This window comes from Marmota monax, unplaced genomic scaffold (genome assembly GCF_021218885.2).
Source record: "Marmota monax isolate L192 unplaced genomic scaffold, Marmota_monax_Labrador192_F-V1.1 WCK01_AAM20220418_F8-fsc00884, whole genome shotgun sequence".
Taxonomy (NCBI): domain Eukaryota; kingdom Metazoa; phylum Chordata; class Mammalia; order Rodentia; family Sciuridae; genus Marmota; species Marmota monax.
The window spans coordinates 1,305-26,573 of NW_026692961.1; the positions used below are offsets into that span (position 1 = coordinate 1,305).

At 40.1% G+C, this 25,269-nt stretch overlaps 1 protein-coding gene across 1 annotated transcript in view; it reads right to left on the reverse strand.

The window, feature by feature from the left end:
• Nucleotides 1-23,820: 23,820 nt before the first annotated feature.
• Nucleotides 23,821-25,269, reverse strand: part of LOC124097756 (rho GTPase-activating protein 29-like) — a 62,265-nt gene continuing 60,816 nt past the window's right edge. Inside the window, 1 exon segment of the mRNA XM_058581967.1 lies at nucleotides 23,821-24,671. Coding sequence (XP_058437950.1) covers nucleotides 23,821-24,671 — 851 coding nt within the window.

Here is a 25,269-nt window from a genome sequence, read left to right on the forward strand (position 1 = left end):
GATTAGCAAGGATGGTGGAATGTGATGGACATCATTATCCAAAGTACATGTATGAAGACATGAATTGGTGTCAACATGCTTTATATACAACCAGAGATATGAAAAATTATACTGTATACGTATAATAAGAATTGTAATGCATTCCGCTGTCATTTATTTTTTTAAAAAGTCAATAAAAATAAATTTTAAAAAATGAGAACTAAAAAAAGAGATTAGTAATAATAAAATAAAATAAAAAAATAATTATAATGATTTCTCTGGGAAAAAAAAAAAAGATCATCCTGGAGACTAAAAAGTACAGTCCAAATGCAAGCCCCACAAAACACACATGAATGTTGATTAATTATTTCCTGAATGGACAAAGCCAACAAATGGGTGGTGGTGCAGAGGAGAGAAAAATCACTTCCCAGCAACTAAAAAGAATGAATCACTGCCTCTCCTAAGACATTCACTGGCCATATTGGGTGGATTTGTACATTAGTTAAGAATACAGACCTGGGGCTCTCACTTGACTTCACACTCAGCTTTCTTACTCTCTGTGCCTCAGTTTCCTCATCTACAAAATAAGGCGATTGTGATATTTCCTATTGAAGATTTTCTGTCTTGATCTGAGGATGTAAAATACTCCATAAAAGAAACACTGAAAGGAAAATCAGGGCTAGAAAAATAACCTGGGGGTGGAGTTATTGTTTTAGACGTGGTATCCAAGGTCAGGAGACTGAACAATGCCTCAGGGAAAGATCTACACAGGGAGCTCAAGAATTGAGCCCCAAGGCAAACTGACTTAGGAGGTTAGAAAAATAGCAAAGAAATTGCCTTTTACCTAAGATTGCGCAGCCATTTGGGTTGGAAAGAAGCAGGACAAGAGTGTCATTCTGAGCTCTTGAATGAGCTGAGAGATCTTAAAACTGCTAATGTTATGCCAGATTCGTGGGACTCCAATAGACCTCCAGGAGCTGAATCCAATGCAATCACACAAGAGTCTTTATTGCAAGCTCAAGCCTGGACTCACAACCATTCCCAATGCAGCGGTCCCAGGGAGTGAGTCCTGGTCCTTTGTTCAGTGAGATTTTACAGGTTTTGGGAGGATACTGTATGCATCACAATATCACACAGCAAATCATTCCATACCTCAGGAAAGTGAAACAACAACTCTTAACATTGATTAGCACATTCAATGGCAGGAACAAGTTGGGTAGGGGTAATTGGCTAGTACAAAAGGGGGATTTGTTTGAACTGATTGGTTTAGGCCATGAGGGATGTACATGTTAAAATACATGGTTTCCCAACATGTTATCAACCACCATAAACTACTTGGGGGTCATCTGGCATTCCAGGTATTTTCCCTGTCTCATGCTGATTGGAGGATGCTAGGGGGGTTGCTATGGGTCCTCATAGCTCAGAGAGACAGTCTAACTGAGTCAGGGACATCTGGCACCACAGACCTCTTCTGTTATTTACAGACAAACGACTCAGCAGGGTGGGTATGTGCTTAGGAGTGCTCTGTGGGTTTTTCCAAGGACAAGGGTTATGCCCTCTTCCTTAGGGCCTTGAAGTAGGAGCTGCTGTTATTTATTTATTTTTAAAAATGGAGTCACATTAGTTTCTCACTAAGAGGGAGTCAGGGGCTTGACCCCTCCTTTGTGGTCTTAACACTATCCAATAAATGCCATTCATGGGTTCGATCACATGAGGCCAAGAATTTCCCATGGATTTCACAGCAATGTGGAGGTCATTGTTGACTTCAGAGGGCACTTTGAAAGGGAGGTGTGTTAAGAGGTTAAGAGGAAACTTATGGAATTTTAATCGAACAGTTTTTTTGAACAAATACTATTCCTGAAGCAGGCAGTTCTCAGAACCAGGAGAAGGCTGGAGAGCTCTGCTCTTTAGATGGTGGGCATTTCCAGATCAGGCTGCGAAGCTGAGTACAGACAGGGCTCCCCTGTTGAGAGCCAGGAGTTTGCCTTCCCTGGTCATGCATGGTCTGGTGCTAGGCAGCTTGTGATTGGCTGAAGCTCAGCTATGTGTGATTGGCTGAGACTTGGCTGCTTCCTTATACTACTGAGTTTAGTTTTCAGATTGTTTTTGAACTACATTGGGTGGCTATTTGTTACACAGGAATTCAAAGCATGACCACAGTCTCTGATCTCTGATCGGGGCTCCTACTCATTTAACATGACAGATAGGGGCAAGAGCTTCACTGAGGAGCATTCCAGATAGAGCTCAGAGAGACCCTCTACAGGCAGAAGAAGAGACTTGGGGAGCTGAGCCTCTGAGCATGGTTGGAGATGGGTGGGGACGTCAAGGGGGAGCTGAGCCACCAGAGGAGGAGCAGCAGATCCCCATGAGTCTGAGGCCCTGGCAGCTTTGAATCCACAGTGTGAGCTTGTTTGGGTCCTTGTTCCCATGTCTGAGGCTGTGTAAGCAGGTCTCCTTCTTGCTCTGACACTGAAATCCTTCAGACAAGAGGCAAAAATACAAATTGACATAAGAAAAGAACCACATACACTTGGGAGTGAGCCCAGGGCTTCACAGAGTAAGAAAAGTGAAAAGACCTGAAAGAACCTGAACCTTGCAGAACTAAACAAACAAGTCTAGTGCTGCCTGAAAGCTTCTGGGGTGACCTTCAGTGTGCGTTGTGACCATGCTGGCTTCATGTTCATGTAGTCTATATACATCAAAATTAGTGGCTTGTTTCTGTCCTTTGATAGAAAGGCTTTTCTATCAAAGGACTTTAATATTTTCACTGAATGTTCACCGTGCACAAAGAACTTTATAGTCAAGAAGATGTTGGATGGCCTAACTGTGCAAATCTCACAATACCTCAGGGTACACAACAGATTTTTATATGCATCACTTTATTTACTATCAAAGCAACCCTAAGAAATAGGTCTTATCATCCCCCTTTTTTATCAAAAGAAATCAGAAACCCAGTCCAGACAATGTACTTCACAAGTGGCCACGTCAGCAATGGCTCCCAGGTTACCTTACCCCAGACCCAGGGCTGTTCCCAAATACAAGTCAGTCATCCCTTAGCAGTAGGGCATGTTCTGAGAGATGCACTGTAAGGTGATTTTATTGTTAGGTGAACATAACAAACTGTGCTTACCCAAACTAAGGTATTTACAACATCAGTAGGAAATATGATTTTGAGATCATTGTCATACACAAAGTCCATCAGATGTGGCACATGATCATTCAGCAGAAGTGGCACCCCTTTGTGATCACCACATTGCACCCCAAAGGCAAGGCCTGAACAGTGTAAGCACACAGGAGGAGGGAATCATGGAGTCACCTTGGAGCTCTGTCCAGGATTTTCTCTGAATCCCGTAGCTGTGTTCTCTTCTCCTCTCACACCAGGCTTACATCACTACAGGGATGGTTTCTGATGCCCCCAGAAGCCTTTGCAATGCCAACCTAGAGCTACTTCAGGTGTGGTTCAATCATACTGACATTTCTGGGCTCTGATTTTCTCACCTGAAAAATTAGAGTGTTGAGCTTCATCAAAGTTGTTCTTGTAGCTCTGAGGCCAGAATCAATTCTTTGAGGGTTTGTGGCTCTGCTCTAGGTAACTGGCTAGCTGAAATTTGGATTGTTGTATAAATAAGACATTACCTTATTTCCTTGTAATGAATGTGTTTATAACTAGCCCTTCTATTAGGATGTAGAAAAACAATTTCATCTTACAAGCACCACTCAACAGACTTTGCCACTACTTGAACACTTTGGTTCTGATCCATCATTGTGGGAAGAGAAGAGATGCAGTCTTTTCAGGGCAGAAATCACTTTAGTTCCCTAACTCTGCCATCTCCATGTTTTCTCAGTTAATAAATTACATCTCATGTTTATTTTTTGAAGACTCTTTTTTCAATACAAAAAAAAAAAAAAAAAGATGTTAGCCAGGCACACTGATATATGCCTGTAATCCCAGCAGCTCAGGAGGCTGAGTCAGGAGGATCAGGAGTTCAAAGCCAGCCTCAACAAAAGTGAAGTGCTAAGCAACTCTGTGAGATCCTGTATCTAAATATAATACAAAATAAGGCTGGGTTTGTGGCTCAGTGGTGGAATGCCCCTGAGTTCAAACCTTGGTACCCCAAAATACAGGTTTTTATCTATTTAGGAAATATACCTACTTTTCATATAAATGAATTCAAGTAAATATGCTTTACACCAGTCAAGTTATCTTCAAAGTAAAAAAAAAAAAGGAAAATTTTCTTTACCTGAGCAGTCTATCTACCATGATATTTCCATGTACTTTATCATAATTCTTTAAAAATATTGGGGAAATAACTGGAAAATCCAAACCATAAATCAATCACTAAACTTTTCTCTTTTTGAAGGCTTGCAAATAGAATTTACATATCACTTTCTGAGAAAAAAACCTAGGTGCATATGATTAAAAAATATAAGCTTTAACAGTATAAAATATCACTTTTCATAGAGAAATTTCAAGACAGTGTCTGATCTCTGTATTTAACAAAAAACTTTTCTTTACTATTATTCAATTTGAAGCAAAAATTCCAGAATTGTTTTATGAAAAAATTTTCTTTCAATCCAGGGCTGTACTTCTGAGAGTTACACTTCATGGCCTTTTCCATTCACATCTGATTGAAAGCAGACTGGCTGCAGCATTTTAAATAAATACAAAGATCTAATGAAGTTAGGCAGAAGAGCATGACATTGCTTCTCTTCTTTTTATATTTATTTATTTAGTTAGTTGTTGGCCTTTTTTATTTATTTGTATGTGGTGCTGAGACTCAAACTCAGTACCTCACGCATGCCAGGCAAGTGCACTACCACTGAGCCACAGCCCCAGCCCCTGCTTCTCTTCTTTTGGCATATTTCTTTCTGGGTCCCCTGAACTTGGAATTTCTCTTTAAAATGTCCCATTAATTCCTATGAGGGAGCTACTAGTAAGGAAAATTGCATGTTAGCTTCTATCAATCTGTATGAATAAGTGTTAACCATTCTCAGTTAAAAGCCGTCCCTTTAGCCCTACTTATGTGCAAACATCATGCACCTCAGCAAATCATTCAGAAAATTAATGCACTCCAGCCTACACAAGCACTTGTTGATGCATATTAGCATTATAGATTTTAATTTGAAATAATGTCAGTCTTTTCTGGCCTGCATTGTAGTGCATGGGCTGCCATCTGCTTATAATAATGAGTCTGACAATCCACGTAAATTGATTTGCTACCTCTCTTGCCAGCATAATGGCTGGGATATTGATCCTAATCATAGAGCAGTTGCAGGTATTTCATTCAATACCAACAGGACAGATTGAGAGCTATGGCTTCTGGGGACATAGTTGGAATGACAGTAGAAACAAAGGTGCATTTTTCTGTCTCCCCCCCACACTCCACCAGGTTCAACTTTCCCCCTCTCAGAGTGGCTGTGGGTTCCATTCTTTCTCAATATTTCAGTACAACTAGAAACACAGTCAACCAATTTAGTGAGCAACAAGACTCAAGTGTAAAACACCTAAGCTATCCCTACCTGTCTCTTCCTGAGAGCTGTCACTCCAGTGACCAGAAGGGCTCTGTGTACCAGCCAAACCCTTGATATCACTGCCCAATATGGTAGCCACCACACATGTTGCCAGTTATATTTAATTAAAAGTAAGTGAACTAAGAAACAAACTCCTTGCCACAAACAGATATCTGTTCAGTTATCTGCACATTCAAAAGACGAAACAATCCCACATTTTCAGTGATGGATGAATGGATAAACAAAATGTGGTTGTATACACAGTGGAATATTATTTGGACTTAATTAACTCTTGTACATTCTGCAAAGTGGATGAACCTTGAGTACAGTACACTAAGTAAAATAATCTAGTCACAAAGGACAAATATTATGTGATTCTCCTTATATGAGGTTCTCAGAATCATTGTTTAGTCCAAACAAAGTTTTACATTTACAAGATGGGAAATTCTGGGGCTGGGGTTGTAGCTCAGTGGTAGAGTGCTAGCCTAGCACATTCAAGGTGCTGGGTTTGATCCTTAGCACCACATAAAACTTGATAAATAAAATAAAGGTATTGTATCCAACAACAACTCTCTCTCTCTCTCTCTCTCTCTCTCTCTCTCTCTATATATATATATATATATATATATATATATATATATATATATATATATATTAAAGATGGAAAATTCTGGCAATGGAGGCACAACAATGTCAATGTGTTTAATGTCACAGATTTAAAATTGCTTACATAACAAATTCTACATTATGCATATTTTACTTCAATTTGAACCATAGCCCCTCATTTTCTCAGTAGCCTCATGTGGTCAGGGGTTACCACACTACAGAGCACAAGGAAGATCACTCTCCTTATCACAGGAAACTCTGCTGATGTCATTGCTTTAGCTTCAGGCTGTTGGGACTCAGGCCGGTGAAGCAAGGAGCTGAGCTATGGTGAGATTTGGTCCCAGTAAGAGGTTGATGCCCTGCACCCTGCACACACCACGAGTGCAGCATAAATGGAAACAGACCACCCTCTTGTGATTGAGACATGACCTGGTTTCTCTACCTTTGACTTAAATTGCTTCTATGTTCTCTGCAATGCATTTTCCATTTTCAGAACAACTAACCATGAACATACATGGGGCTATCACAGTCAGGCACATCGTTTCACTCATCTTTCTAAGTTCATGTATTTTTAAGTCGGAAGGGTTAAACATGGTATCAGTCTAAACTGTAAACTAGAGTATTGCTAATAGAAGCCACCTCTGAATTGCAAATTCACTAACAGAGGAATCAACCAATTGATCATAGGGTATGGATAAACAGGGATGGGCAAGGGATCACTAGACCATCTTATCTACTCCATTCTGTTCCCTTAACTTGTAGTGATGTGTGAATGCTGAGTAGCTTTTAGGGATCGAAATTCAATGTCAGTGTTTGAGAGCCCAAGTCTGACCCCAAATTTAAAGTACTGCACTACAGTCTACAGGTGTTATTTATGGTCCATGTATTTATTTTTCACTGATATCCTTAAGAGTGGAGATGTATTTTTTTTCTTTCCACTGATAGCATCTATCGTGTGGCACTTAATAGTTCTTAAAAAATGTTTTCTGAATAAATGACCAAAGGCACACACTGGGAGTTCCCCCATCCCACTCCTGGCTTTTGTGCATGTTGAGCCTTCAGACAGTGAGCAGGTGAGACGTATCTTCTTCCCTCCTCTCAAAAGCCCCTCATCGTGAAGGAAAAAGTACATCCTCACCCTACCAACTCCATGTTCACTTTCTTTTAGTTTTCAAAGATAGCTTTCTTATTTTTCATACTAAGCGCATTTTTAAATCTTATTCTAATTTAGTAGCAATAATAAAATATATAAAACTGTGTAAACAGAGTGTACCTGAACATGGTCTGTTCCATCATAAGTGGGTTCTGAGACAAGTAGCATTTCATTGCTCCGGGAGATCCACTGGCTTCCTTCTTGTTCAGCTTCTCCTCTCACCCATGGGGTGGCCTCTAGCAACCATTCCACTCACCAGGGGATGGTTTCATTAACTGTTTAGTTAACTTGGTTATGACAAGCATACCTATGAATACTGTTTGCCAATTTCTTTATTTTCAGTAAAATAGAGAGCTTTTCCACTGCACTGAGCCTTTTGAAATTTGAAATTCATCCTTCTTGTAACAAATTAGGTTGAGTCACTGACAAGCCTTGAGTACCTTCTTAATAAAATAATTGAACTGTCTATTTTGCAATTAGACTTCAGGTGTAACCACTTTGTTTTACTTTTTTATAATTTTAAATAGACAAATTATTGTAAATGTTAAATCTGCAGTGTGGTTTGATTCTAGAAAAGGACTATTTCCATTGTTTTATAATAATTTGAAGCTGAGGATATTTTTTAAAATTTATGTTCATCAGTCTAGAAAATTAGTTTTTGGAATATCTTTCCACCTAGTTTCTTGAATTTTAAATATCTGCATCATATATATATATATATATATATATATATATATATATACACATATATATAGTAGATACTATATCTATATATCTATGATATAGACATTGATATATAGACATAGACAGTTTTCTAATTACCACCTCATAATCACATTCGTGTATTCATCTTTACTAATCAGAAGACTGAAAAAAAAAATCTTTTGAAGTGCATTTGCATTTACTTCATTTGCTACTGCATTTATTGCCATTAATAAAAGTCGTGCAACCAGCTTTTATTGATCATCCTTTTGATTCCAGGCTGCTGAGTACTCAGGAAACCAGAATGCTTAGATATACCGGACAACACTCCTTTCAAGGCCGATGTTCCAGTGTTGGAGACAAACATGTCAACTGTGACTCAGTGAGCAGCAGTGCTTCTGAGGAGGAGAATGAGCCAGGAGAGTGGAGGCTTCCTGAGGGCAGGCAGTGCCCTTCCAGCTTGGCAAGATCTGGGGGTCCAGGGGGCCAGCACTGAAGCCACCAAGCATTCTATACACAGGGGCTCGTACAGACTACTGAAGCAGTCGTTAGAAATGCAGTCAGGTTAGAAGTTCACCTGACATGTGTATACTGGGGACAGGTGGGTATGGTTGTGTTCATCTGTATTCTGAGTACAGGAGGCAGAGTGCTCCAGGTGGGCAGGCTATCTGGCATTTCCGTAGTTGTGTCAGGACATCCCCATGACTTGGTCTGGTCCTTGGAGGAACAGCATGAGCAGACATAGTGACTTGCCATCACCAGAATGCTGAGAGGCTTAGGAGATGAGGCCATGGCTAATAGGGAGGACAAGGAGGACGTGGGGACCAGGGCTCAGAAGGAATCAGCAGGAGGCAGAGGGAAGGCAGGTGGAGAGCACAGAGAAGGTGGGGAGACGTTTCAGCCACTACACAGACCAGTCTGAGAAGGTGGGAAGTCAGCAGGAGGTGGGTTAGGATGCAATGGCTGACCCTGAACAAGGACACCTGGGGCCCAGGGCAGTGGGAGTGGCTGGGAGAACTGGAGCAGAAGGCACCATCTCTCTTCTCCACGTGGCAGCTGCATATCAGACCTGGTCCATCTGTGACTTCCAGATCTACTCAGTCCTCCTTCCATGTAAATGCCTTCTTTCACTCTCAAGCAAACAGATTAAATTTGCCACAAAAAAAAGTTCCTCATCTAGAACCAAACCCTCTGCCTTTCAGGCCATGAGGCCATCATGATGTCCCCGCATGTGAGGCCCTAAAGCAAGTGTCCATGCTCTGCACCCACTGAATGGAATCCCCTCCTGGGAGGAACCTGGGAGGAGGCAGAGCTGGGTTGATGCAGGGCTCCCAGCAGCCCCGCCTCCCTGGGACCTGAGGCAAGTGGACCTACATCCAAGTGGCAGCAATGGAGGCTCAGTGGCAAAGTGGCTCTCTGGGTTTGGATGCCAGATGGAGCAACATGATTTCAATTTATTTGGAAATAAACAGGTAGCCAATCTTGATTCTAGATATGACATAGTCATATCTGTGTTTTAAGAAACTGGAGAAAATGAAGTGCCCAGATGTTTACAAGGCAGAGTCCATTGGGAGAGGCTTGAGGCAGGGGATTGTTAGAAGCTAATTTCCTTAAAGGGTCCCCAGGGCTGTGCCAGAAAGGGGCAGAAGAGGTGCAGCAGCAGAGTGGTGTGGGGGACTCTGGAGGAGAAAGAGGGAGGTCACGGATGCCTACTGTTTCCAGCATTTGTAACCAGAAGCATGTCTCATATTTGAAATCGGGAACCCAGAAAAGAAGACGTGGAGGAAAGGAGACTGGAATTAGGTGAAGCTTTAAAGGACCAGCAGCTTGAGAGGCCTGGCAGGCACAGGGAAGAGAAGGTCTCCAGACTCAGATATACCCAGGTTTGGGGAGATGTGTGCAGGGGACCTCTGTGTGATCCAACTGGGGGGGGAAAGCAATTGAGAGAACTAAAAAAAAGAAAAGTCCCAACAAATGCAGGCATCCAAGGCAAGCATGAAAGGAACGTTTAGAAAACAAGCTGCCTGAGAGGATGGAGGCCCGTTGAGAGGATGACTTCCAACCCAGAGAAGCAGCTCTGCCTGGGAGAGGCCCTGGCTGGGAACAGACCCTCCCAGGACCAAGGCCCAGCACCTGCAGGGCTGAGGCCAGACAACAAGTGAAGCCAGAGGTGAGTGCTGCTGGGTCATGTGATCAGGCGGCTTCCTGCCAATCAAGGTGAGGCTGAAGCAAAGGGCTCCATGTGGCAGGACCCAGCTGACTCAGGTACCAGGACCTGGGACTTCGAGGGAGCAGGAAGGGCGTTGTAGGTGCTAAGAGAGGCACCTGGGTAAGAAGACAGAAGGTAGATTTGTGTTGCACTAAAAAGGTGAAAGAAAACCACTGGAGCTTGCAAGCAAGTTCTGAGGTGCACAACTTGGTTTTCTATGTAGATGCTCCTCCCTGTACTCTGGGGTCACTCCTGCCGCCACACCTGGGGGTGTGGGCACTGCTCACTGAGCTGGGACCAACCACAGAAGCCAGGGAGGGAGAAGACCCTTGCCAGGACACAGCATGGTCCCTGCAAGGGTGACTGGAGAGACCTTCCAGCTGTCCTGACCCAGGCCTGGGGAAGTCAGGGAAGGCTTATAAAGGGGAGATTCAAGCACACTCACACAGCTCTCCCCTCAGTCTTGGAGCTTTGCTGGGAGATAATTTGTTTTATATATATTTTTTTTTTTAATTTTTTATTGTGGGTTGTTCAAAACATTACAAATTTCTTGACATATCATATTCCACACTTTGATTCTAGTGGGTTATGAACTCCCACCTTCACCCCATACACAGATTGCAGATTCACATCAGTTACACATCCATTGATTTACAAATTGCCATACTAGTGTCTGTTGTGCTCCGCTGCCTTTCCCATCATCCACCCTCCCCCCTCCCCACCTCTCCCCTCCCCTCCCCTCCTCTCTCTCTACCCCCTCCACTGTATAACCCTGAGGGTCTCCTTCCATTACCGTGCAATTTACCTTCTCTCTCCCTTTCCCTCCCACCTCTCATCCCTGTTAAATGCTAATCTTCTTCTCCTGTTCTTCGTCCCTACTCTGTTCTTAGTTACTTTCCTTATATCAAAGAAGACATTTGGCATTTGTTTTTTAGGGATTGGCTAGCTTCACTTAGCATAATCTGCTCTAAACAGACGTATTTGGTAACATAAGAAGTTCCCAATGTTTATTGGGAATATAATCATATGTCCAAGTCAGGTCAGACTTTAATGACTTCTTTCTCCAAATTCAATGTTGACTGGGCTTTGAAAATCAGTGAAATTTTTATGTTAATTGTGCTGCCCTCTTAACTGGAAGGGAGTTGCCCTTCCCTGAGTCACTCCAACATGTGTCTGTGTTAGCTCCTGCCCAGACCCTGCACACGACCCCATCTGCAGGTGTTTCCAGGACAAAGCATCCCAGCCTCTATGTTAAAAAGGGTTTCCTTGCTGTTGAATTTAACATCAGACCAAAGATAGTGACTATGTCTTTTACCACTCAAAGAGAGCAGGGAAAATCCAAGCTCCTGCTAAATGTAGTCAAAGCCAGTGCAGCATTTTCCAAGGGGAAGAACAAAGGGAGGCCCACCATGTTGGGCTGTCAGACACAGGAGCTCATGTGCTCAGTGCAGGTGGGAAGCAACATTGGTCATCAGGCATCCCCAAAAAGGCTAAGAGAAAGGAGAGCCACAGGAGATCTTTCCTGGCAGATATTAAGCTTCTTCCATCTCATACACCTAGTATTTTAAGGGGTGGAAAGACCATCTTGCCATGATCATGCAAAAGAAATGTAGTTATGCAATAAAGTTGAGCCAACTGTTTGCCTTTTCAAGAAAAAGGAATGACTGGCCTTGGTGGCATTTGGTGTCCATTGCTGGACCAACCTAGGGATGAAAAGTCCTGGAGAACTGAGGAGAGCCGGCCCCTCCTAGTTTCTTTTGCAGTCCCAGTGTCTAACTCTGCAGAGGTTGAATGTACTCCTAGATGTGTGGATAATCATATTGCTCATAACTCAACTCTTCACACCTTAAATTGAGCCATGATTGACTTTGGAGAAAATTTCCTCTCATATTAAATAGCCTTTTGTCTTGGCATCTAGGAACCAGAACTGTGCACTGGGCACTGTGAGTAGGGGCCAGGAGCAAGCAGTCAAGGCCCTGTGCTCCCTGGGGCTGGCTGGGGTGGACAGCAGTGGTCATAGAAGATCCAGAAGTACAGCCAGTGAGCTGGGTGCTCTCAGACAGCTGAGTGTACTGCCACCAAGGGGCAGGATGGCACCCAAGGGTGATGAGGCACAGCGGCCCTTAGGGATCCCTGGTGACCAGAGGGGCCAGGCTGTGCTCTGTGCGGAAGACCCAGCATCAGGCTGCAGATACTGCTTTCCTCTCTGATGTGAAGTGACCAGCTGACAGCAGGGTACATGTCCATGAGATGCCCATGCACACTCAGGAGGCATAAGCGAAACTGTAAACCCATTGCTGGGGACCATCCTCTCTGCGCTCTGCCTAATTGCTGGAAAACTGAGGTTCAGTGGCTCCCCTTTCTGGGCCTCCATTTCTCCAAGTAGAAAATGAGTGACTGCATCTGCTAATGGCTGAGCATTCCTCAGACACCACTCTGCTCTGTCTGAATGACATGTCACTACAGCATCAGGCAACACAGGGCAGTGGTGAGTCTCAGACATGCTTCTTAAAGGGAAAATTTGTTTCTTAATTGTTTGCCTAAAGAGACTAATGTACTTCCAAAAAATAAAAATAAATAAAACCTCAATAAATGTTAAAGCAAAATATCTTTCATTTATGTAGTGAGTCTGAAAAAATTTTACTGTGCAACAGTCATTTTTTTACAAAAGCATTCTCTTTACCTCAATTTTATTGCCAAGAAATGAAAAAAAGGAGGAAATTGTAGATGCATAAGAAAAATCCACTTTTAATAATGCCAAGTCATGTTCCTATATGAAATGTAAGAATTTGTAATCAGATTGTATAATCAGAGGGCCAGATATAATTTCTATAGGCCAAATTATTTCTAATTCCTATTTCAAACACTATGAATATTCTTGGGAATTTTTTCCACCCCCTTGAAGGACTTTTAAGCCATTAGCTCGTGTAGCATTCAACTACCTGCCAAGCATTTTATTAGTCTCTCCAAGCACGCAAAGTAAACCTCAACGTTCCTGTTGAAAAAATTCCAGGTTCTGAATGATAGAAAATAGTCTTAAGTTGCTTTAAGAGAACTTTCAAGGTAAAGCTGTAGAAAGACTGAGAGAAAACAAGAAAAAAGGAAGAAACCAACCGTCACCCAGGTTCGGGGGGAGGGGGAATTTTAAAGTAAGTGAATACTCAGTGCATCCTGGAGCTAGGTAGTGACCAGTGTCCATTTGTCCTATAAGACCACAAAGGCTGGAGGGAATAAGTGAGCTGGGCAGAGCCACCCAACTGGTGAGTAAAGGACCTGGCTTCAGCCTTCCAGGTCTTGCTCCAATGCCTCCACCCACATTCTGTCTGAGACCTGACCTGTCTTCCCTGGGACCATGTCTACAGAGGCTGCTGCAGCAAAGGCCTCAGCATTTGTAGAGCGCACTGTGAGGACTGCAATTCCGCCTTCTCTCTTTGTTCAGATACTTGGCAGTGGATGTATCTGGCTGTTCCCATTATTCTGGAATATACACTCTGAAATTAAGCCCTCCTCGATGGCAATACATTGAGTATTGCTGACCAATTCAAATAAGAGAACTTAATTAATTCAGTCTTCTTGGATGTTGTGTTATCTATGAGGATGGTGAAAGAATGGAACTCTCATTGATTTCAGATTTTCCTCTTCAACCAAGTCATCAAAGCTGACAGCCCAGCCCCCAGTCTCACTTAAAAGTGGCCTCAGTTCTAGCCCAAAGGAAATGCAGCTTTGTGTGTTCCTTTTTTTATCTGAACTAATAAATCTTTGAATAAATACTCAATCTCATTATGGCCTAAATGACACAGGAGACGTCCTTGTTTATGAATCAAGTAATCATTTCTGGCATGGTCTTGTCCTTAAAGGTTTTGATCTTCATCCATGTGGTTTACCTGATGATCACCAATTCTCTCACCATCTCACCATTGAGTTGACCTTATTTGAACAGGTTACATCTAAATAAATTACATTTCATTCCAAACTCCTCTTCCATAAAGGACACAACACATAGTTGACTGTCTTAAGATAGAAGACATTTGAAGCTAAGATGAGTAGCCATTTCTTTGGGGATCTTAAGAAGCAATTCTACTTAAAGAAGTTTGTAAAGTTTCCATATTTTATCAAAATTATTTTGTTTCTTAATACACTGAGTAGAAATGAGGAGAGACAAAAACTCATTCCTCCAAAGAATGAAATTAACAAACCACTGCTTGTTCATACTATCCTTGCTCTCTGCAATTTACTCTTATGTATGGTATTAAAACCTTCAGTGCCCAAGTGCCTGGAACACAGCAAACAGTCAAGGAAAAGCTACTAAGAAGTGCTGTGGAACTAATGAGTAGATACCTGGGAAGCCTTGGAAGAGTGCTACTCCCACTTTCTCCCTATTCTGCAGATAAGAGTGAGCTCAGAGGAGTAACAAACAAAGGCCAGATGCCTACTATAAGTGTCCCACAGCAGATCTTGGCTCTAATTTTGCAATAATTTATTTCAAGAATATTTATATGGACAATATCCACACCTTGATGATATTTGAATTTTTAACCACAGTCATAGTGGGCTATGAACTCACTGGTGAGTGTTTTTGAGACCTGTTGAAATAAAACCTCAGGTGATAACATGTGTCCAGTTGTCCTGACTGCCCTGAATTAAGTCACTTCCAGCACATGACAGATCTAAAGAACTGTTCCAGTGCAGACACTAGTAGAACGCCTCTCTCCATACTCCTCCTTAGGTTCTGCAGACGCTGAGATTTCCACTGGGAGTTCTGAGTGCCTCTGCAGCACTGCTTCTTCAGCAAACAGCGCCCCAGATGCCCATGTGGAAGGCTCTGGGCCAAAGGAACAGTGCTGCTGTTGGTGGCTGGGTTTCCAGAACTGCTTCACCTTGTCCTGTGCTTCCTCTTTCCAGGCATTTGGGTTTCCAACAGCAGTAGTGGGCTTTTGACTCCAGAGCCTTAGGACTCCAGAGCACTTCCTTCTTCTCCCTTTCACAGCTTCAGTGAAACCTGCAATCCATAGGGTAAGCTTTAAATTCTCACTTAAATCACTGGCTCCTTAAGTGACTGCTTCCCTGCATTCAAAGAGGGCCAGACTAATCTCTAGCCTGGATTGGTTCCTAGTGGGTTTTTTAAAAAATCTATTTATTCTTGCATTTTGTTTTGTTTTGTTTTCTTCCCTAAAGCAGCTGTGGACAGTGGTTTAAGAGGTGTGTGTGTGTGTGTGTGTGTGTGTGTGTGTTTGCTTTAATCATAGAAACCTTTGTTGAATTACTACATACAAATAGTTCCAACAACAAAGTAGATTATCAAGAAGATGGAGGAATAAGAAGAAGTAGAGAGAAAAGACAAAGAAGAAGCAGGAGAAACAGGAGGAAGAAGAGGTAGAGGCAGAGGATAGCAGGAGGACTTCTGTGGTGGATCTGGGGACACCTGCACACTGAACCTGCCCATTTAGCTCCACCACTGAAGCCATTCCCCTGTCGTTTAGAGACCCCTGAAGGGCCAGTGCAAAAGCACAGTTGAAAACTTTTCCTTCAGGATTCCAGAATTCAAAAAGAGCCCTTCTGTGTCCCCTCTGTTGGCCTAGATCCCAAGCAACATGTCCAGTTGGTGAGTGACAAGAGAGTGAAGAGTGCCTCTTCCTGCCCTTTCCTTACAGAATCCACAGTAGCTCCAACAAGAGGGCATGGGGGGCTGGGGATGTGGCTCAAGCGGTGACGTGCTCGCCTGGCATGCGTGCGGCCCGGGTTCGATCCTCAGCACCACATACAAACAAAGATGTTGTGTCCACCGAAAACTAAAAAATAAATATTAAAATTCTCTCTCTCTCTCTCTCTCTCTCTCTCTCTCTCTCTCTCTCTTAAAAAAATTCTTTAAAAAATAAAGAGGGCATGGGCACTAGGAGCCAGATTGGTTGCCACATGCTGCAAGACATCTGCTTAAAACCTAAGGACTTGAAGAATTCCATTTTAATACACTAACAGGGAAGTGAGCGCTAATAGCTCTAATTAAACCGTGGCTCCTCTCTCTGTTCGTCCCTGGGGTAATTAACCTTTTGGTTAAAAGACTTTTTTTCCTATTATCCATAAAGTGTTTGTGTTGATGTGCATAAAAAGAGTTAAAAACAGGGCTGGGGTTATGGCTCAGTGGTGGAGCGCTTGCCTAGCACGTACAAGGCACTGAGTTTGATTCTTAGCACCACATAAAAAAAAATAAATGAGATAAAGGTATTGTGTCCATCTACAACAAAAACAACAAATTCTTTAAAAAGAAAAAAGAGTTGAAAACAACCATCATGATGGACATGTGTTGCCAGTATCCCCAGCTGGGCACGGCTGTTGGAATAATGATCTCACTTGAGCCAAGTGTGTGGTGTCACGCAAAGGACGCAAACACTCGGGGAATCACACCTTTATTTAGGTTTTTATTTTTACCTTTTTAATTTTTTTATTTGTTTTAATTAGTTATACATGACAGTAGAATGCACTTATGCCCTTTGATATATCATACCTAGATGGGATATAATTTCTCATTTTTCTGAGTGTACGTGTTGTAGAATCACATTGGTCATGCAGTCACATATATACATACAGTAATAATGTCAGTTTCATTCTACTATCTTTCCTATTCCCACATCTCCTCCCCTGAGCTCCCTTCCTTCCCTCTACCTAATCTAAGGGAACGCTATTCTTCTCTAGTCCCCCAACCCCGCTGCCTTATTGTGAATTAGCATCTGCATATTAGAGAAAATATTCAGCCTTTGGTTTTTTGGGATTAACTCGTTTTGCTTAGCATGATATTCTCCTCCATCCGTTTACTGATAAATACCATAATTTCATTCATCTTTAAAGCTGAATAATGTTCCATTAAATATATATACCACATTTCTTTTGTCCATTCATCTATTGAAGCACACCTAGGTTGGTTCCATAGTTTAGCTACTGTGAATTGAGCTGCTATAAATATTGATGTGGTGGCATTACTGTAGAATGCTGATTTTTAAGTCCTTTGGGTATTAAACTGAAGAGTAGAATAGCTAAGTGGTTCCATTCCAAGTTTTCTGAGGATTATCCATACTGCTTTTCATAGTGATTGCCCCAAGTTGCTGTCCCACCAGCAATGTGTGAGTGTGCCTTTTTCCCCACATCCTTGCCAACATTTATTGTTGCCTCTATTCTTGATGATAGCAATCCTGACAGAAATGAGATGAAATCTTAGTGTAGTTTTGATTTGCATTTCTCTAATTGCTAGAGATGTTGAGCACTTTTTCATATATTAGTTGATCAATTGTATTTCTTCTTCTGTGAAGTGTCTGTCCAGTTCCTTAGCCCATTTATTGTTTGTGTTATTTGTTTTTTTATTTTTGGTGCTAAGTTTTTTGAGTTCTTTATATACCCTACAGATTAATGCTTATCGGAGGTACATGTGGTAAAGATTTTCTCCCAATCTGTAGGCTCTCTCCTCACATTATTGATTGTTTCCTTTGCTGAGAAGGAGCTTTTTAATATGAATCCATCCCATTTATTGATTCTGGATTTTACTTCTTGCACTTTAGAAGTCTTTTTAAGGAAGTCAGATCCTAGGCTGACATGGTGAAGTTTTGGGCCTCCTTTTTCTTCTATTAGGCACAGAATCTCTGTTCTAGTCCAAAAATTGATCCACTTTGAGTTGATTTTTGTGCAAGGTAAGAGATAGAGATTTTATTTCATTTTGCTACGAATGGGTTTCCAGTTTTGCCAGCACTATTTGTTGTATAGGCTATCTTTTCTCCAGTAAACATTTTTGGCACCTTTGTCTAGTATGACATAACCGTATTTATCTGGGTTTGTCTCTGTGTCTTCTATTCTGTACCATTGGTCTACAAGTCTATTTTGATGCCAAAACCATGCCATCTCTGTTACTATATCTCTGTAGTATAGTTTAAGTTCTGGTATTGTGATGCTTCCTGCTTCACTTTTCTTGCTAAGGATTGCTTTAGCTATTCTGGATTATTTATTTTTCCAAATAAATTTTATGATTCTTTTCTATTTCTATGAAGAATGTCATTGGGATTTTAATAGAAATTGCATTAAATCTGTATAACACTTCTGGTAGTCTGGACATTTTGACAATATTAATTCTGCCTATCCAGGAGCATGGAAGATCTTTCCATCTTCTGAGATTTTCTTCAATTTTTTTCTTTAGTGTTCTGTAGTTTTCATTGTAGAGGTCTTTCACCTCTTTTGTTAGATTGATTCCCAGGTTTTTTTGTTTGTTTTTGGTTTGGTTTTTTTTTTTTTTTTTTTTTGAGGCTATTGTAATTGGAGTAGTTTTCCTAATTTCTCCTTCAGTGGACTCATCGCTGATGTATAGGAATGTGTTTGATTTATGGGTGTTGATTTTATATCCTGCTACTTTGCTGAATTCATTTATCAGTTCTAGAAGCTTTATGGTGGAATTTTTTGGATCTTCTAGATATAGGATACCTTTATTTTTATCACTGCTTCCAGTATTGTCTTAAAACCTTGTTTGTGGGTTGGTCAGGATGTCACCAGCCTCTTACGTTCAGGAACTTGGTTATGTCCACCATCTTAAGATAAACTCCTATTTGGCTTTTGGTTCTTACTCTGAAGTTGTACACCTGATGTGCTCTGGCCCCCTGAGAATGTCATTTTCTCTGAGCATTGTTATGGATTCTCCTTCTTCTGCAAACTCTGGTCAACAGGTGAGGACTATGTGCACTTTTTTTTGTCTTTTTAAATTTCTCTCCCTTGTTTTTTTCTTCCCTTTCCCCTCACATCCTATTATATGTAATTTTGTATAATGATGAGGCTCTCCTTCCATTTCCATGAAATTTCCCTTCTCTCTCCCTTTCCCTCCCAGCTCTCGTCCCTGTTTAATGTTAATCTTCTTCTCATGCTCTTCCTCCCTGCTCTGTTCTTAGTTGCTCTCCTTATATCAAAGAAGACATTTGGCATTTGTTTTTTAGGGATTGGCTAGCTTCACTTAGCATAATCTGCTCTAATGCCATCCATTTACCTGCAAATGCCATGATTTTATTCTTTTTTGCTGAGTAATATTCCATTGTGTATATATGCCACATTTTTTTATCCTTTCATCTATTGAAGGCCATCTAGGTTGGTTCCACAATTTAGCTACTGTGAATTGTGCTTCTATAAACATTGATGTGGCTTTATCCTTGCAGTATGCTGTTTTTAAGTCCTTAGGGTATAGATGGAGGAGAGAGATAGCTGGGCGAAATGGTAGTTCCATTCCCAATTTTCCAAGGAATCTCCATGCTGCTTTCCATATTGGCTGCACCAATTTGCAGTCCCACCAGCAGTATATGAGTGTACCTTTTCCCCCATATCCTCACCAACACTTATTGTTGTTTATATTCATAATAGCTGCCATTGTAATGGGAGTGAGATGAAATCTTAGAGTGGTTTTGATTTGCATTTCTCTAATTGCTAGATGATGATGAACATTTTTCATATATTTGTTGATTGATTGTATATTATCTTCTGGGAAGTATTTGTTCAGGTCCTTGGCCCATTTATTGATTGGGTTATTTGGTTTTGGGGTGCTTAACTTTTTGAGTTCATTATATACCCTAGAGATTAGTGCTCTATCTGATGTGTGAGGGGTAAAAATTTGCTTCCAAGATGTGGACTCTCTATTTACCTCACAGATTGCTTCTTTTACTGAGAAGAAACTTTTTAGTTTGAGTCCATCCCATTTATTGATTCTTGATTTTAATTCTGTACCAAAGGAGTCTTATTAAGGAAGTGGGAGCCTAATCCCACGTGATGGAGATTAAGGCCTACTTTTTCTTCTATTAGTCACAAGGTCTCTGGTTTTATTCCTAGGTCCTTTATCCATTTTGAGTTGAGTTTTGTGCATGGTGAGAGATACAGGTTTACTTTCATTTTGTTCCATATGGATTTCCAGTTTTCCAAACACCATTTTTTGAAGAGGTTATCTGATATAAGATAACTGAAATTTTAGACCTTAATCCTTGTTAGGTGCCCATATCCAGGAATACAACAGGTGTCTACAAACTAATTGTGAATGTAACTTTACTAAACTACAGATATTAACTGAATTGTCTACACACATAATCATACCAACACAGTACATTAAAAGTAGTTTAAAATACTCATAAACTCTAATTAATTCTCAGCATGTAAAACAGGCCCATGTAGGGAAAGTATAAGCAGCTCTCCACAAACACTTCTCATAAACTTGAACAATATGCTTTGCACAAAGCTTTCTGGTGGCCTGGCAGCTCTAAAGGGAATCTCCATGATGCCCTTTCCCCCTGCTCACATCTGTTTCCAAGTGTCCTAAGACAACTTTCCAATGAACAATTTCTGCCACATTATTGGTAGCAGGGCACGGTGTATGCTCTGGGTACTCTAGAAACAGCAACCTCTTCTCAGGAGACACTTGCTTCAGTGCCTCCAGGAAGCTGGAACATTCAGACTGAAAGCTCCAAGCTGAACAAAAAGATCCTAGGAGGCCCTAAAGGCAGAAAGGACATGACAGTGCCACTCTCACTTGTGAGGTCTGTATGCTCTGACTGGGTGGTATCCACATATTAAAACTGAAGGAGTTTAAAGTCTGTAAGTTTTATTACAGGATAATGAAGAGGTTCTAGAAATGGACACTTATAGTCACAGAACAATGTGAATATATCAGTGCCACTGATCTGTACACTTAAAAATGGTTCAAATGGCAAATTTATGTGTATTTTACAATAAAAAATATCTAAAGATGCATTTTCTATTTTTCAGTGTTTTCTGCTATTATTTAGTAATCACAGTCATTAGGAGCACTAACCAGCTGGTGCAGTGGCACATGCCTGTAATCCCACTGGGAGGCTGAGGAAGAAGGATCATAAGTTCAAAGCCAGCCTCAGCAAAAGCGAGGCACTAAGCAACTCATTGAGACCCTGTTTCTAAGTAAAATACAAAATAGTGCTGGGGATTTGGCTTAGTGGCCAAGTGCCTCTGAGTTCAATCCCTAGTACAAAAAAAAAAAAAAAAGAAGTACTAACCATCAAAATTTGACAGCCCTGTATTTGAGATTTGGTTGTGCTTGCTGCATCTGTGGAACTTAAAAGCATGTCACTTAATTAAGCCTCAGTTTCCTCATCTGTAACACAGGAATCATAAAATGCTTACTTACCCATTATAGGTTGCTGTGAAATTTCAACTTGGTAGAGTTTTAGTACACAGAAGGGGCTCAATAAATGTTAGTTCTGATTTTCTTTTAGATTTTCATATCAATATGATTGTACTTTGTATAAGGAAGACTTAAAAAACGCTTTAGCATAAAAAGGCTGTTTATTTCTCCTTAGTTCTTAATATTACAGAGAACTATAAGACAACATGCCATAAAACACATTTCATATTATAGTCAAGTGATATAGAGCCCAAGTGTTGACCACTGAGTCAATGGTTAATAATATTAAAAGTATCACTTGTTGGTATTTAAAATTGTTGGTATTCAGATAAGCCACAATAACTTGAAATACTTGAAATAATTTAAATATATATGTGTGTGTATAAACCTATAGATATCATTTTTTAATCAATTATAACATGTCATACAAAAACATTGGGCAGAAAAATACTTCACACATACAAAAACAGGCTATTTTATTTTTGTTCCTTTTACATCCTATTCATAAAATGATGAAACCCAGAAAATAGTTATAAAACTGGGTATTTTATACATGAAACAGATCCAGTCATGTACAACTCTCAAATTCTAAACAACGAGAGTTACTATACTCTCAAAATAAACTTAAGTAAATTTTGCTCAATTCTAATGAAATATACATTTTCACTAGTTGACAGTCCAGGTAGAAAAAGTATGTAAAATGATTTATAAGTCAAAACATTTCATACAAAAGGAATGGTTTTAACAAAACCCACACAATATCAAGAGAAAATGCATTGAATTTAAAAATTTCTAAAGTAGGCATTTTTTTTTTTTTTGCATTTTGTCCTGTCTTTATTAGTATTAGGTATTTAAACTCTGTGTTTTCATTTTCCAGAAGAAATGAGTGGAGGTCGGTGGGCAGATTTTCCATCTCGTGGCAAGAGTCTCCGGGACTGAATCCTCCTTGTCCACGCTTTCCCTGCAGATCCTTTAGAGATTCTTCACTTTGAGTGTGTGCTGCTGCAGGTTTGACAGCCATCCAGGAGGAAAACAAAAAACCAAAAAGTTCCAAATCTCCAATACCATCACCTTTGTCAAAGTTCCACCATCGTTGGGAGAAGGAAATAGATCCCAAAGTCCTGTCTCACAACTGTCTAAACCCAGCTCACGTTCCCTATTGGTAGGTGAACAATCCAACGCTTGGTGAATTCTGCTTCACAATGATAGGAAGAGCCGACATCGAAGGATCAAAAAGAAACATCACTATGAACACTTGGCTGCCACAAGCCAGTTATCCCCGTGGTAACTTTTCTGACAACTTCTGCTACATTGTTCCAACATGCCAAAGGCTGTTCACCTTGGAGACCTGCTGCAGATATAAAGTAGGCATTTGTTTAGACCATTATAGAAAATACCAAAAAGTTTAAAAATGTCATAAAATAAAAATTTATACAGATAAAACTAAGAGGTAAAAAACTATCCAATGTATTAAAACTATCTAAAACCTAATAAGATATAACTATATAATTTAAATTATATTATATGACATTATAATTTATACTATCATGATAATATAAATTATATTAATCTACATTACTTGTGATAATATAATTATTATATTATTGTTATTTATATTACTATAATTTATATTAACATAGTATATAATGTATTATTTGAATTATATAGTAGTATATTAATATAATATGATATTTATATTTAAATAGGCAATAATTTAAATTATATACTTTAGTTATATCTTATTTGGCTTTAGATGGTTTTGATATATTTGATGATGTTTTACCCCTTAACTTCATCTGTATAAACTTTTAGTTTATGACAGTTCCAAACTTTTTGGTATTTAAGTGCATTTTCTTTCTATAATTTAATTGACTACCACATCTAAAAACTGACAATTAGAATGCAATTAGATACAGATTAGCAAGCTTTTGGGCCATTATGTAATTAATATTTGTATGAAGTTAACTGCCAATTGAAAAATAAAAGCTTACATACATACCATATGTATGTGTGTAAGCTGTAACAAAAGTGGTCAAAGATTCACTATAATATTGTATGGGAAAAAATATATTCAAACCCTATAAAGATTTTTCAGGCACTTGCATTCAGAAACATTTTATAAATAAGCACTTAGCTTCACTCCATAATAAAGCTGGTTATCCCCTACCACACCTATTTGTTGAGAACAATATCATATATAAGGGATGCATTTAAGTGGATCATTTTATAGGGAAAATCATTTGAAATTTTAAAATCACAACACTTATTTTATGCAAAACTTCAAAAACACAGAATTTAAAGATAATACCAGTGAGGCACTATCATTCTATATGACTAAAACACTACCATTCTATATGACTAGCGAACACGATACAAGGCCAAAAGGCAAAATACATACTTTGGCAATCCTATACAAAAGGGGTTCTGTCAAAACGTTCTCTCAAAAAATAAACACAATACGTAAAAACGAAACAAGAAAAAGAAAAACTGAATTTTGACAACCTACACAAACTGTGGCATTTCAAATTCAAGGTCTTGTAATTCTTCCATTTGTTTTAGCCTGAGTCCCTGGCACATTGGATTCACGTCAGGCCGGCCGTGCTCTTCAGAGCGCTCTTTAGGCTCAGGAGCTGGCTGCAAAGCATAAGCTGATGTGCTGTCTGCCTCTGGAACATCTTTCTCCACATGACTCAGGGGAGTAAGAGCTGTGCTAGGAGGCACTGCTGCTGAAGGTGAAGCTGGTCTCTCCTCAATCCCCCTGACTTTGCTGGTCAGGGTACGTGGTTTGTAAAATGTTGTCCAGTGATGGGGCTGCAGTGTTCTTGCTGCTCTTGCAGGAGCAAGATGGTAAGAATGAGAGGACCGTCTTTCTGATGCCTCTCTTGCTGATCTGGCTGGCGTGTTGGGCTTTGTGGCACCAATGGAATGGTCACCACTAACTCTGATGCTCACTGTCATTTTTTCCTGGAGTGCACTAGGCACAATCACTGCACTCGTGCCAGTTAAGTTCTTTTGTTCACATTGTTGTCCCTGAGTTTTTTGTAGAAACTGCTGATCAAAGCCATAAAATTTGGAACAAACAGTAGGAGGGGTATCTTTGCTATTAAGTCCTTTAAAAGCAAGATTCTTGCAAAACTTGTCTGAATTTACATTTCCCACATTTCTGCTGTTTCCCTCACTAGGAGAGCTTGCAAGATGGAACCTATCTACAGACAAAATTGCATGTCCAATCTTGGTGGTTGGTGTATGCCTCTGTATGTCGTTCGTTGCCACATCAGATTTCAAACTAAGTGGTTCAGTGGTTTTACACATATCATCCATCTTTCGGGATAATGATTCAAGTTCTTTGTTATCTGAAAAAGAAAGATTTTTTTTTAACTTCATGGAGCTTGGTTAGTAACGAAGTGTGGTTAGTTATAAATGGTCACTCTCTCAAAACAACACAGTCTTATATATTTTCCCCAACATGATATTCTTAGTCATTGATGCAGAGGAATTACAAATTCACACAGCATTAAAGGTACATTTTGAATTAAAGCATTACTTTTTAAAAAATTATCTAAATCAATACAATAAATAATAACCACAAAGCACATCATGTGTTGGTTAAATAAAACAATAACAAAAAAAATTAACTCTTCCTGAAGTAACTTGTTTTAATATATTACCTATGAATGAATATTTTCTGGGTTAAGACTGTGCTGATTTCAACAGGCAGACACTAGTAACCGCAGAACACTAACACTATTCTATAGACCAATCAAAGCCATGTCCTGAATCCCAAGAACTTTGCCTCCTCCCTTCATCTGCTTTCCAGCTACATTCTGTCCATACTGAGGGCAACACACCAGAGAGGACTTGGATGCTCTCCCAGCTGATCCATTAATACATGGCAACATCCATGGGTAAAATTAAGGTTGAAGAGCTGTCAAAATTGCCATTCTGCTACTG